At 35.0% G+C, this 14597-nt stretch overlaps 2 protein-coding genes across 2 annotated transcripts; one reads left to right on the top strand and one right to left on the bottom strand.

Annotated features, from left to right (window-relative positions):
• Positions 1 to 183: 183 nt before the first annotated feature.
• Positions 184 to 3752, top strand: LOC118753242 (C-factor-like; the record flags this gene model as incomplete). The annotated part of the gene is made up of 5 exons (XM_036488119.1): positions 184 to 205; positions 1208 to 1259; positions 1640 to 1830; positions 3182 to 3337; positions 3412 to 3752. Coding segments are annotated over 5 exons (646 nt in total), but the record flags the coding sequence as incomplete, so codon positions are not given.
• A 4501-nt stretch (positions 3753 to 8253) lies between these two features.
• Positions 8254 to 12376, bottom strand: LOC118753243 (scoloptoxin SSD20-like; the record flags this gene model as incomplete). Its single annotated transcript, XM_036488120.1, has 2 exons — positions 8254 to 9129; positions 12095 to 12376. Coding segments are annotated over 2 exons (573 nt in total), but the record flags the coding sequence as incomplete, so codon positions are not given.
• Between the last annotated feature and the right edge of the window lie 2221 nt (positions 12377 to 14597).

The following is a 14597-nucleotide window of genomic DNA, read 5'->3' as shown; positions in this document are numbered from 1 at the left end:
CATCTCGCTCTTCCGCCGATGCTAACTTCATTGACCGGACATGGCTTCCGGCTTAACTGCTCGCCTAATTATAAAAATTAAATTGATCGAAAACAAACTGCAAAGCCAAATAAAAGTAAAAGAATCAACATTGAACTACGTCAAAATGAAAATAAGGGAGCACGAATTTCGATGTGAAGCAAAACTCTCTGGGAAGACAATACCTGTAATTATTGTACCATGTCTCATTAAAAACAACAATTTTTTGTTATGTTCAAACTGAAACAAAGCAACATGGTTGTGAATATATATATATCGTTTCTATTAATGCTAAATCAAAAAATTTGCGCTCAGCTGCTGCGGAACTGTGAGGCAGACTAAAAATGTTATGAACTAAATCACACAATTCTCCAAAGGCCGCTTCACCCAAAGCCATTTTTAATCAAACCCACTTGATCCCAAAAACGTTCTATATTGGTACAGTTTTTGAAGTTATCTTCACTCAGCCTCATTTTGCGAAATTGAAATTCAATTATTTCTGCATCATTTACCAATGCAGGAAATTGGTCGAGTAGGGCCAAAATTTATACATCAGTATCAGAAAGAAGACTGACTTCCAAAACGTACCAATGCAATGTTTGGATACTGTTCTATTGCGGTATTCAAACTGTTTGTATATACACCATTTCGGAATTTTCCATTTTTAAAACACAAATGGTAACCAAAACCAAACGAACATTTGGAACATTAAACTTTGTGCGTATGCAATGCAATTGACGTTTTGGAAGTCAGCCGAACTTTATGTGGTGTAATAATTTCAAGATAATTAATATCTTTTCGATTGAAATCGCATATTATTTTCATGTGCTAAATGCTATGATTAAAGTTTTGCTACCTTTAAAACGCGAAACTATTGCATGAAGTGAAAGGGTGATAATAACCTAACCAAAGGCTTGTGAAATTAACCATTTTAAAAAGAATTGGACCAATGGACCAAACGAAAAGAAATTGACCAATTTTAATCGATTCGGATCAAAACGGCAACCGTGCTGATCACCCAAGTATTATGGGGCCATTTTACTTCAAAGTGGATTGAAATACCATTTTAACTAAAATGTTTTTTTTTTTGTTTTTGCATTTTAGGAATTCATTATGAATTCAACCCTCTATTATTTTTATATGTACATACATATATATATATCAAAATTATAATAACAATTTATTCTAGGAATTAAAGGATTTAGCGAATCGAAATCCATCTATACACATTTTGGAGATTGGTAATACTTAATTACATTTAATTACATATTTGAGGACTTTTGATTTGACAATTTCCTTTCTATCAACTAACGTAAAATATTTAATATATATGTATATACATACATACATATATCTTTTGTGAAAATATTACTAACTTTTTTTTAACCCCAAGGCAAGATTTAAATAAAACGAAAATTTTATAGGGCTGTGATATTTTTAAATTGTTGATGTTGTAATCTGAAGGTATCTTCAGGATCTTTTGTCTATGATTGAATTTTATGATATATGTACATAAAGCTTATTAACAAAGTATATCAGAGGAATTAATTAAAAGTCCGCGGATATGTTAATTTATTACACACAAGTTTAAACATTTTGTATGTATGAGCTTATTTTTCAGACTTGAATAACTTTGAAAGCTATGCAAATTTGGTAAGTCGTATCGGTGAAGTTGTTAAGGAAAAAGGACTTAATGTACTGTTCAACAATGCTGGCGTTGCTCCCAAATCTACTCGGATAACCACAATAAAACTAGAGGATCTGATGCAGACTTTACAAACCAATACTGTTGTGCCTATAATGTTGTCGAAGGTATGTAGATACTAATGGTGTATTTACATGGTATGAATCTGTTCATAAGCCGTATGAATTTTCCTATAAAAGAAGCACCAACTCTATGAAGAAATGAATGAAAGCGATATATATTTAACAATTTTGACTTATATACTTGGCAATGTTTTTTTTTGTAAACAACAAATAAAAAAATTTTATTTTGTGCTAGCTTCGAAACTAGAAGCTTATTTTTTTGTTAAATGTGCTTTAAAAAGGACCTACTGCCAATAAAGCCTTGTGGATTGCTATTTTTTCATATTTGTAATGCTTCCATTCAAACATCTTTATGGAAAAACAGTTTTTTGTTCAGAATTGCTTGTTTTTGAAACGCTTGGCATAAGTTGAAATCATAGGGATGCCGTTTTCTTCCGTTTCTCAGTGGATTTTATACTTGAAAAGGCACCAAAATATGTATGCAATACTTCTATATATCGTCGTTTAAAGTACAAAACCGCGCTTCAAGAAAATGCAAAACCTCGTATGTGGGGTTGGCTAAATTTTATAGGAGAGAGTCCTAATTAAAAACGGTTCTCTCTTTTAAACTTAATTATCTTATCTTATTATCCTCCAATATGCGGCGTGCGTGATTTTGTCACACAAAGTAAAGGACAGTTTTACGCCGACTCCGAACGGCAAAATTGTATTTTAATGAGAAGCTGTTTCCATGACAGAATACACTCGGAGGTTTACTATTACCAACAGAGGGGCAAGCACCATTAGAAAAACTGGGCTTGAACTCAGGCTCTGAAAAACTATGTTTATTCATAAAAAACTACATTTTTGGAAGCATTTTCAAATCGGTACAGCTCACGTAAATCTTAATAATGGTGGCAGTTTTCAAATGTAATAAATTTAGTATTCCCGGCGGAAAAACCGCAACTTTTTTGATGATGCAGTCTAATGTACATACATACATATGTACATATGGCATGTATCATGAGGCGTATTTTCACTATTTGGCTTTTAGTAACTTTAACGAAAGCTTAACTTATTTTATTTTATTAATTTTAGCGCAGTTTTTACAAAATTTTCTTGCAAAACAATCTTTTGTTACTCTACTTTTTTTATTCTTTTGATTGTACATGTTAAATAACAGCTTGTTAAAAAAAAATATAATTTTTTTACATTATTTTATTTTGAACTTTTTAGTTTTATTTTATATAATCAGGCCATGATATTTTTATTAAATGCTGACCCTCCATTTATGAGCATAGTACATTTAATATAAGCTGCGTAAATCTTTTCGATCATCTGTTTAGGTTCATTTTTAAACATACACATGTGTATCTATGAATTTACGTAATGTTAATTACTATTTAATTACACCAAGGCTTGCCTTCCTCTACTAAAACAAGCGGCGGCGGCGGCGACAAATGGAGAGCAGGAAATGGGTGTCAAACGGGCTGCTATTATCAATATGAGTTCCATTCTTGGCTCGATCGAGGCTAACACAGACGGTGCCATGTACGCATATCGTACTTCGAAGGTTTTATTAAAACGCAATATCTATTTACATATTTCAATTTTATAATTTACAATTATTTTGTCTTTTTTAAATAGGCGGCTTTGAATGCTGCGACCAAGTCAATGAGCATAGATCTTTTCCAAAACAAAATTCTTTGCGTATGTTTACATCCTGGATGGGTACGTACTGATATGGGCGGATCCAATGCACCTCTCGACGTGGATACAAGCTCAAGCAAAATAATCGAAACGCTGTTCAAATTTAATGGTTCAAATAATGGTGGATTTTATCAATATGATGGAAAAAAATTGCCTTGGTAGAAGCTGTGTTCGTTAAATTTTTAATTGTTGGAATTGTTGATGAAATATATTTTTGTTGAAAAAAATCTACACACATATATTTATGTACATAAATACAATATATACATATATGTATGCACTAGGGCTGTGCGATTAATTGATTATTCAAAATTTTAATTAATCATAAAGTAAATAACTCAATTATTCGATTAATTGGAAATTGAAATTTTTTTCATACAAAGTAAGTATGTTCGACCTTTTTTTTGAAAGAGAAGCAAATGAGCAGCACTTTCCAATCGCACTTTGCTATATTCAATTTTAGTGAGTTACAAAACTGCAAACCATTTTTTTTCTAAAGATTATAATTTAAGAGTTTGAAATTTTGCGAAACATTGCAGAATTAATTTTATAGTTTTTTGCACAAGGTTGGAAATTTGGTATTATATGGGGTTTGTTATGAAAAGAGATTTACTTTCATAATAAACGAACGAAAAATGACACTGAAGTTGGCATAACGCCGAAACCGGTTTGTCTCCAAACCAAAATTGACAAGGGATGACGGAAATTCGTTTCAAAATACATCATACCCTGTTGGAAACATAAAATAGGCAAGCCATTATAATGAGCTGTTAAGGCGTCGGAACATCGAATACGGGACATTAAAAAAAATACAGAACATTTGGCGTCCCGTATAAGATAAATAAATTACCAGGACAATGGGTCAAAAAAGAGGACTGTCCCGTATAATACATGACGGATGGTCACCGTATTTATACTATGTAAGGCAGGCTATGCCCTTTCATTTGGTATGTCATTTTGTTATCCAACAAACGGTGAATATCTTATAATTTTAAGCGGCTTTAAAGAGGCTAAGTCTGAAAAGACCTTGACAGGGACGGTGCAGAATTGATACCTTCGTTTATTAAGATTGAAAATAGTAATTTTTTTAACAGTTGGAAACCCTACTCAAAAAATAAAATATTAATGCTTATCTAGAGGTCAATGCGTTTCATTTGGCACATAATTTTTTGTAATCCTACGAACAGGTGGCAACCCTATAGAACTTCTAAATACCAAAGGTCACTCTCCTGTAGATACAGCATATATTATAGAAAATCTCGTCCAAATCCGTTCGGTAGATTTCAAGATTCCCCTCTATACTACATAAATACATATGTACCCAGTGGGAAAATGTAATGTATAGTAATCGAAAAAATAATCAGTAAACGGTAGTTTCACATTCGAAAATGGGGCGATGTCCTAAGAAAAGAGGGGCATTCAATTTTGCATTACCTAGTATCGAGAAATGAATGCGTTTTAATGTGAAATTTTTGGAACTTTTTACATTACAATGCTGATTACATAGTTAGCAGTAATATTATCGAGAACGCATAAGAAATACATTATATTATTTATCACGCATGTAATGCATTACTACTTTTCCGACTGGGTACATATGTATGTATAGATATGACCAGAAAGGAGGGTTACTCATACGCCGTGTATCGTAAATGTTGATAGACGAACACACGTTCTCTTGAAAATTTAACAACAATTTACAATAAGCGCAAAATATTCGCCGATTTTTTTTTTATGTAGATATCTTTGGCTATAGAACAGTTCGCTACATTTTTTTAAGCAGCGGTGGCTAGCAGTGTGGATAATCGGAATAGTGTACTTTACTTAAATATGTAATTTTTATAATTTAAATGCGTTTTAAAACCAAAAATAGTTATCAACATACTTTGTTAGAGTACTTTTTCTAAAGCAGGGATCACACAATTCGTAAATTTGTAAAGATGTGTTCATTGAACTCATTATTTCTAACCAACAATACTCGGTGACTGCCAAAATGTACAAATCGTGTGAGCCCTGCTTAAGGCTTGTTGATAATTGAAACAAATTCAAGAGCTAGAATTGTAGTATAAGAATTTAGTAATAAATTGATACGCTTTTTCAGATTTTATGGATTCTGAATTTGTTATGAACACAACAAAATGTCTTACATGTCATAGTATTTTGTTTTTGCGTACTTCAAGGTATCTAGATTAAATAAGTTTATTGTTTTAAGCTTTTAAATAACATTGGTTTTTCAGTCTTCTGGGCAATGAGCCTCACATTTGCTCATTTCCAAACGGGTGTTCGGTTGCTAACCAGAGGATACTTAGTGTAAACCGAAAGTTTTCAGCTATTTGAACCGCATGCAAAATAATCGTTTTTGGCCAATCCCTGGCGAATGGCGATCAGAAACTTTCTCCACATGCGCTTACTTTTGCATCCAGAATCACATTAATACTTTAACAGCATACGAAAATTTTATCTAAAGATGATGATTAAAAAGTTAGCAATTTTTGTGAAACTTTGCAGTTTTCTTAATTTTTGCAAAACTTCTGAAATTTGGATTTATATGGTGTACATTGATTAAAAAGTTAGAAATTTTTGTGAAACTTTGCAGTTTTCTTAATTTTTGCAAAACTTCTGAAATTTGTAAGTGATCAGCTATACTTTCATAAAAATAATAAACATTAAATAAACTAAAGAAAAATAGCCAAAACTTGCTAAAATGTCGCGTCCAGTGTTGTCAACCAGGTGAAAATTCCCCGATTTTGGTGGAATTAGAACTTTTCGGGGGAATCGGGGAGTGACTTTAAATTTTGGGAAATTCAATATACAAACGATTTTGATTAGAACACTCCCATTGAGGAATATTGTGGATATTAAAAAAATTGCAACTATGCATAGCGACATTTCTCAATTTTTCCACGTTTTCTTTGACACTCTTTTCTCGTTTCGATTTCGCCACCAAGCCATTGTATTAGCTTTTTATATAATAAACATGTTTAAAAGTTCATTACATACTTATATCACAATAAATGATATTTGTTGTGTTTTTTTTTTTAATAAAAAATTAGCTTGAATTGCCTTAAATATGTAGCAAGATTCATTTTGGGGAAATTTCAATTTTTTCAGAAATTTCAGGGAATTAGCCCCAGAGGAGTTGGCATCCCTGGTCGCGTCCCAGTTTTTATCCCTCTTTCCACTGTATACACCCCGTGTCAAAATTAAAAGCTCACCGCATTTTGACAAATATAAACAAATTATAATTTTTAATTAAACGATTTTATTGAGCCTGAGGCCGTTTTTAATGAAAAATTGAGTGGAAAACCACAATAATTTACACATACGTACATACGTAGAAGTCACCATATCTCCTCATCAGACTTCTTCACCGCGGTCACTGGGATATGAACCATCGACCCCGAATTACAAAGCCAGTGGTGTACCCACTGATCTAAGTTCGCCACGTAAACTGTTGTTGCTTTTTCCACTTTTTCATATGTCAACCCAACTACAATCAAGCGTAGCTATTCCGCTGCTACTTACACTTAAATCATGTGGTTGTTCTTTGTTGTTGGTTTTGTTAATATGGCCTTATAACAATTATATTCAACACTGGCTTTGTAATCCGAGGTCGCTGCTTCATATCCCAGTGACCAATTTTTCATTAAAAACGGCCTCAAGCTCAATAAAATAATTAAATATAATTGTAACAAAGACATAAATAACAAAAACGAATAACTTATTTTTTTCATTGCTTTTTTTTTTTATATGTACTATGTAGTCTTTAACAAAGCCCTATTTCAGAATTTTATTGAAAAACACCCATGTCAGAATTTGGTTGAAGAACGCTCTATCTCAGCTGAAAATACATTGAAAGTGTGCTGAGATTGGGCGTTTGTGAACCGATTTCTGAGATAGGAAATTCTTCAATCAAATTCCGAAGTAGGGTGTTTTTGAAAAGTTTTCTGAGATAGGGCGTATTCGAATTGGCTGTCGAGGTAGGTCGATCTTCCACTCAGCCATTGATATGCAGTTTTGCAGCAAATTCTATTTTAGTATAATAAAGTGAAAGTTAGAATTGTAAGGACTTACCGGTGATTTTTGGCAATTTTGTTAAATGTCTTGCTGATTTTCTTCCATAAAATACACGGGGATATGCTAGCAAAAATAAAAGCTAAATTGCGGCGTCTGGCACCAATTTTTGTGTTGCGCTATGCGTCAATTATTATTTTCCAGATTTGGCCATATATAGGAATACAATATGAAAACAAAGCTTAAGGATTTCATAAAAATATTTGGGGTATTCACAACGGTGTCGCAAGTATCGTATTGTTGTATGTCGTAAACTTTAACCGCCCTAATAAATATATTAAGAGAGTTCGAAAAGTACCATCAAAGTCATATTATGAATTTTCGCAGCGTTAAAAAATAGTTGGTTGTGGTTTCAAGTTCTCTAAGCATTTATCTAAGCTTTTAAAATTTACGACATACAACAATACGACACTGACGACGCCGTTGTGAATCCCATAATTGTAAAATATTTATTTCCTTACATTGGTTTCATACAAATTTTACCTTCTTTGAATTCTACTTCAAATATAATCTATGCATCTACTACATACATATTTACAAATCTTACCCAGCAATACCTGCTCAACATCAATAGCTCCCAGACTTGCCCGTACTGCAGTCTCAATACACAAATTACAGTCCAACATATGCTACTACAATGCCAGTCCCTACATACTTACCCGAATACATTAAAATCATTGTCTTATCCGTCATTTTAAAAATTACTTAATTTGGTAAAAATGGCAAATATATATTTTTTAATTTAGCTGGTAGTATAATTTATAAGCCATAATTCAGAACTTAGCTTAAAGCCACGGCAGCCATAGCTCTTAAGTTTCTTAGCTTGTAATTCAAATTACATTCTATAGTTTAATAATAATAATAATATTTAAGTACCTGTTTTTGCCTTACAAATATTAAAAAAAAAAAAAAGAAATTCAGGCATCATTCACTGATGATTCGCACCACACTAGAATAACTATGCACTTAGTATATTTATTACAGATTTATTATTTGTACACTCAAATTCATCGTTGTGCCGTTAAATATGTAAATTATGAGAGCATTCACGGCTTAGCAAACTTAGGGTCGGTTACTCAATGTCTGGTTAACATTAATCTGCGGTTAAACATCGTTATCGACGTCTTCGACTCCATGCATACAACAGGGAGTCGGTAACGTCGATAACGATGTTTAACCTGTAGTTAGTGTTATCCAGACATTGAGTAACCGGCCCGTAATGTGTTTGTAATAATTATCACAGAACAAACACATAGTCTTGTGACGGGTGTAATACTCTTATATAGGCGCTTAATGCTGCATTTTATTTCGAAGAGTTACCGTAGAAGTGCTTCCAACCCGCCGTCGATCAAAAAATGGTTCTGGGGTACCGTCACGTACTCCGATAGCAGTAACAGCTGCAAATCCGGATCCAGACGCCAACTCATTTAATACGTGACCCACTGTGCTCAGATACTCTTTGATTGGCGCGTCTACTTCGGTTTCAAAGTCTACTTGCATTGGAGCCAATTGATGGTGTAGTCTGCCTCCGTTAACGGACTCACTTAGAGAGTCTTTGAAAATCAGGTATTTGATTATTGACTGAAAATCATAAAACAAATTAATTTATGTTAATTTATATTATGGTATGTTATGTTATGTTACTTTGTTTTGGTTTACCAGCAGCGGAAACTTTGGGAGGTAAATACATGCGCGCCGCATAAAAAAGAAAAAAAAAAGAAAAACTATATAGGGTTTGTCGAATGAATGACCGTCGTAATCACCAGTTCCGAGTCTATTCGATTGCTGGATATGAGGCCTTATGTTGGACAAAAGGGGGATACTTCCCCTCAAAATGGGGGAAATTAGACTATGGTAACAGAAGATATGGAAAAAATTAACCCACGAAAACTTCCGTGCCGCTTTCACTTTTCTCTCAAAGTGTATACCGCTGGTAAGCCAACATAAAGGTTAAAATATAAAAACAAATTAATAAAATTAAAGTAAATCTGTGGAAATTAACAATAAAATATTTTTGTTCGCAAAATATATAGAGACCCTTTTATTTAAAAAAAAAACTTGTGCGACAGTTATATTTACATAGTCTAATCTATTTGAATAATTCGACACCTGAGTGGAAGATCGACCTATCTCGGCAGCCGGTTCGAAAGCGTCCTATCTCCGAAAACTTTTCAAGAACGTCCTATTTCGCAATATGGTTGAAGAACCCCCTATCTTAGAATTTGGTTCAAAAACACCCTATATCAACTGAAAATATGTTGCGATAGAGCGTTAACCAAATTCTGAGATAGTGCGTTCATGAAAAGTTTTCTGAAATGGGGCGTTTTCGGATTGGCTGCCGAAATACGTCGATCTTCTACTACGTCGTCGAAATGTAACAATGTTTTCCTGCCGCTGTAGCTGAGTCGTTAAGGGCGCCTACTACCACTCCGTAAGACCTGGGTTTGATCCCTGTTCAGTCTTCTTCTTCTTTTTTATTAGCGCTGTAACCGCCTAAGCGATTTTGGCCGAGTCATTTCTATTCTGTGCTAACTGACGCCAATTGGAAATGCCAATTGAAGCCAAGTCCTTCTCCACCTGGTCTTTCCAACGCAGAGGAGGCCTTCCTCTTCCTCTGTTACCAGCATCGCGGCCCGCGTTGAATATTTTCAGAGCAGGAGCGTTTCTGTCCACTCTAACGACATGGCCAAGCCAGCGGAGTCGCTGAATTTTAATTCGCTGCACTACGTCCATATCGTTGTAAAGCAAATACAGCTCATCGTTAAATCGTCTGCGATATTCGCCATCACCAACGCGTAAAGCGCTGCCCCATCAGATGCTTTCATTGTCCATGCCTCCGCGCCATACACCAGCATAGGCTTGATGAGTGACTTATAGAGTGTGATCTTTGTACGACGGGAGAGAACTTTACTTATCAATTTCCTACTTAGCCCAAAGTAGAACTGGTTGGCAAGAGTGATTCTCCGTTGGATTTCTTCTTCTTCTTCTTCTTCTTCTTTTTTGGCGCTGTAACCGCCTAAGCGATTTTGGTCGAGTTCAGCAAAGCACGCCAGTCGTTTCTCCTCTGTGCCAACTGACGCCAAGTGAAGCCAAGTCCTTCTCCACCTGATCTTTCCATCACAGTGGGGGCCTCCCTCTTCTTCTGCTACCACCAGCGGGTTCCGAGTTGAATACTTTCAGAGCTGGAGCGTCGGTGTCCATTCGAACGACATGACCAAGCCAGCGGAGCCGCTGTATTTTAGCCGTTGGATTACAAGGCTGACATTATTATTGGTGTTAATGCCGGTTCCCAAATAAACGAAGTCGTCTACTTTTTCAAACTTGTAACTGTCAACAGTGACGTGGGTGCCAAGGCGCGTATGCTCTGACTATTTGTGTGATGACAGGAGATACTTCCTTTTGTCCTCGTTCACCACTAGACCCATTCGCTTTGCTTCTCTGTTCAATCCCGAGAAGGCAGAACAGACGTAGCCCTTGTTTTTACCGATAATATCGATGTCGTCGGCATACGCCAGCCCTGTTCAGTGCAACCTCTAAATTAGAAACAAAAAACCAGTTTTTTCTAACAGTGGTCGGACCTCAGCAAGCAATGGCAAGCCTCCGAATGTATTTCTGCTGATCATAAAAATACAATCGTCACAAATTGCAGGAGAAGCTCGGCCAAAGATTAACATATTGTGTAAGCGCCAATCTATTAAATACACTGTTCGACAGTCGGCTGAGGAATTGGTGAAACCAAGTTTTTCTGAAATTCTAGATTGTATATATAAAAGTATTTTCTCAATTTTCCCAGGCTGGCGTACCGCATTTGGTAAGGATTGGTGAAGCGGCTACTAAGATACAGAGGGCGGGGTCACGCCCCTTTTCAAAAAATTTCATAATAATATTATGTTGCACCAAACTTCTACTTCACATACTATTTAATCTTCAACAATTTGGATTCAATATTCACCGGAATCATAGTTCTTGCAATTTTCGAAAATACCGTTATATGCGAAGGGGACGTGGTTACAGTCCGATTTCGTCCATTTTCAATAGCAACCTACCTTGGATAAAGGGCAACCTCAATTTTGATCGAGTTATCGTGTACATGGACAGACGGACGGACAGACAGACATGGCTTAATCGACAGCTCTTCTTATTCTGATCATTTATGTATATGTTTGTCTATATCTGTAAAGAAGTGCGCTCGGGTATAATAAATGCCAAAGCGCAGGTTAAGGTACACATGTAAAACAACGGCCAATTCCATAGTCAACAGATATTCCGAAGTCAACAGATGTGTGTTCCGAGCATGGCCTTTAAGAAACCTATGCGTTGTCTAATTGCGGCGATCGTAATGATTTGCCCATTACTTATGAAAGTTTTTGGACTCGAAATTGGAGAGCGATCTTCAAAGTAAGTCGAGGTTATTTACAAAAGGGGAAAATTCAAAAGAAATAGCAGACGCGTTTCTTGCTTACAGCTAATCTGAGAAGGGGCTCTGGCCTATATTTAGTACCGGGTCCGGATTTACAGCCCTGTATGTATGTATGCATGTAAGTACCGTTGCAACCGAAGTAGTGATCTTGCTACCGCCAGCCGCACCAACCAGCATTTGTACATTGCCATCGTGATCGAGTATTATTGTCGGACACATGGACGACATGGGTCTCTTTCCAGGCTGTATATAATTAGCGGGCGAAGCAGGTATGCCGAAGCCATTGACGAGTCCTGGAGTCGAGAAGTCATCCATTTCATCGTTTAGGATAATACCAGTTTGCCGAGACCGAACTTTGGCACCAAAACTGTCAAAGAAACAAATATTTTTGCTTTTTACAATGCCAAAAATAAAGTCGCACAATTAAATAATACATTCGTATGTATACGTATAATTATGTTATGTAAATGCAATCGGGAGTACATGGTGTCCTTGAACCAGAATCAACTGAATCGGTTTGGAACGATGGAATTTCCCATTAGACTATTTTTTATTTTGGGAGGGGGGGAGGGGGGCAAGTGCCGATTTCAATAACGGTAACTTTTTCGATTTGCAGGTGGGTTTTCGATTGTATACATATTTATACATATATGTGCAGGCCCGACTATAGGTTGGGGGTGTTTCCCCCGGGGAAATTTAGTTCGAAGATAAAAATTATAAAATTTTGTTAAGTAGATCAATTTTATCATTTAATACTCACATAGCTTTTATAATATGCAATAAATGCGAAATCGCATGTCTAGATACACATGCAAGTGTGCTAAGGTCATTTCCGTGCTAGTCAAAACAACGGCCGATCTGGCCTAATGTGAATCATAGAAAGGTTCCGAAGTCAACACGTGTTGTCTAAATGTTGTGATCGATCGATGATTTTCTCATTGGTTCATGAAACTTTTTGAGCTCGAAATTGTAGAGTGATCATCGAAGAGATTCGCGGTTATTTACAACAGGGGAAAATCAGAAATCAAGAGAAGGTGAGTTTCTTGCATACAGCCCTCCTGAGCTTAAATGAACGCTTTTGACTAAAACAATAAAAACTATTTTACGCATTCACTTGATCTATACAAACTGTATAGCAAAACAAATTCTCCCTTTACACGAAGTTTTTATATAACAAATATAACATTCTCCGCATACTACGAAAGTATTTGGTATTTTTCAAAAGCGCTGAATAAGTATGTAGTGATAACGTTGGAAATTCGTTTAAATACTTAAAAAAAGAACTAAGGTTAGATGGGGGCTCGGCCCATATTTTGTACCGGCTCCGGACGATAATAAAAGTTTATATTATTAAGTCAAAAAAACTTACTAATAAAAGAGCTATAGAGTGATAAGTGTTTATAGTTAATTTTTTTGAAACCAGATAAAAGTTGGCCGTTATAAGTGGACCAAAAGTTGGCTATTGTAGAAGATGACTACGAAATTCCCCACAGGGTATATGTACATGTATATACATATCGAGCCCTAACTGCCAAAATAACGTAAGCGAAATTTTTTCAAAATTTTCGCTTTGATGCAAAAATGCTCTAGCAACATTTCTCATTAAAAAAGAAAATTTAGAAAAAAAATTCGCTGACGTCATTTTGGCGGCTAGGGCTCGATATTTAAAAAATTACTCATATACAGTCTTATCTATACTATACTTCAATGTGAAAATGTCGGCTGAAAATCGAAAAATTACAGAAAAATTACTTCGCTTATTCTAACTCGGGAACAATCCCCCAAAATAAGTCTAATCGGAAATTCCATCGCTCCAGACCGAATCAGTTGAATCTGGGTCAAGGACACCGTGGGTAGACAAAGTTGTGAGTAACACGTACAATCAGTCAATAAAGTTTAGGTACAGCGAATTTTTTACAATGCGGGCAACTATTTTTTAAATATTTTATTTTTCGCTATTTTTTTATAAAAATATGGTTAATTCTACAACAAAAACCCCAAAAAGAAAAGTTCCAAACCTTGTACAAAATTAAAGAAAATTCTGCAAAATTTCATTCAAATATTGCATTATTATTTACGCTCTCTAGAAAAAATTTGAATATGCAGTTTTTTAGCCCATTAAATTTTAGTATAATAAAGTGCAAGTATGAGGAAGCTAGGTTTACCATTGATTTTTGGGAAATTTTTTTGTTGAAGGTGTCGCACATTTTTTCCATATAAAAATATTATCAAACATTATTTTATATGGAGAAAATGAGCGACACCTTCAACAAAAAAAATTCCTAAAAATCAATGGTAAGTCCTAGCCACCAAAACTTGCACTTTGTTATACTAAAATTGAATGGGCTAAAAAACTGCATACTCAACTTCTTTCTAGAGAGCGTAAATAAAAAGTGCAATATTTGAATGAAATTTTGGGGAATTGTCTTTAATTTTGCACAAGGTTTGGAACCCTGATTTTTGGGGTTTTTGTTGTAGAATTGACCATATTTTTATAAAAAATTAGCGAAAAATAAAATATTTAAAAAATAGTTGCCCGTATTGTAAAAAATTCGCTGTACCTAAACTTTATTGACTGACTGTATGTATTACATAATATTGTATTTAGCATCAACACTTTTTGAAAGAG

This window comes from Rhagoletis pomonella, unplaced genomic scaffold (genome assembly GCF_013731165.1).
Source record: "Rhagoletis pomonella isolate Grant_MI unplaced genomic scaffold, Rhpom_1.0 Rhpom_scaffold_02257, whole genome shotgun sequence".
Classification (NCBI taxonomy): Eukaryota; Metazoa; Arthropoda; class Insecta; order Diptera; family Tephritidae; genus Rhagoletis; species Rhagoletis pomonella.
This window is presented reverse-complemented; position numbering and strand designations above follow the sequence as displayed.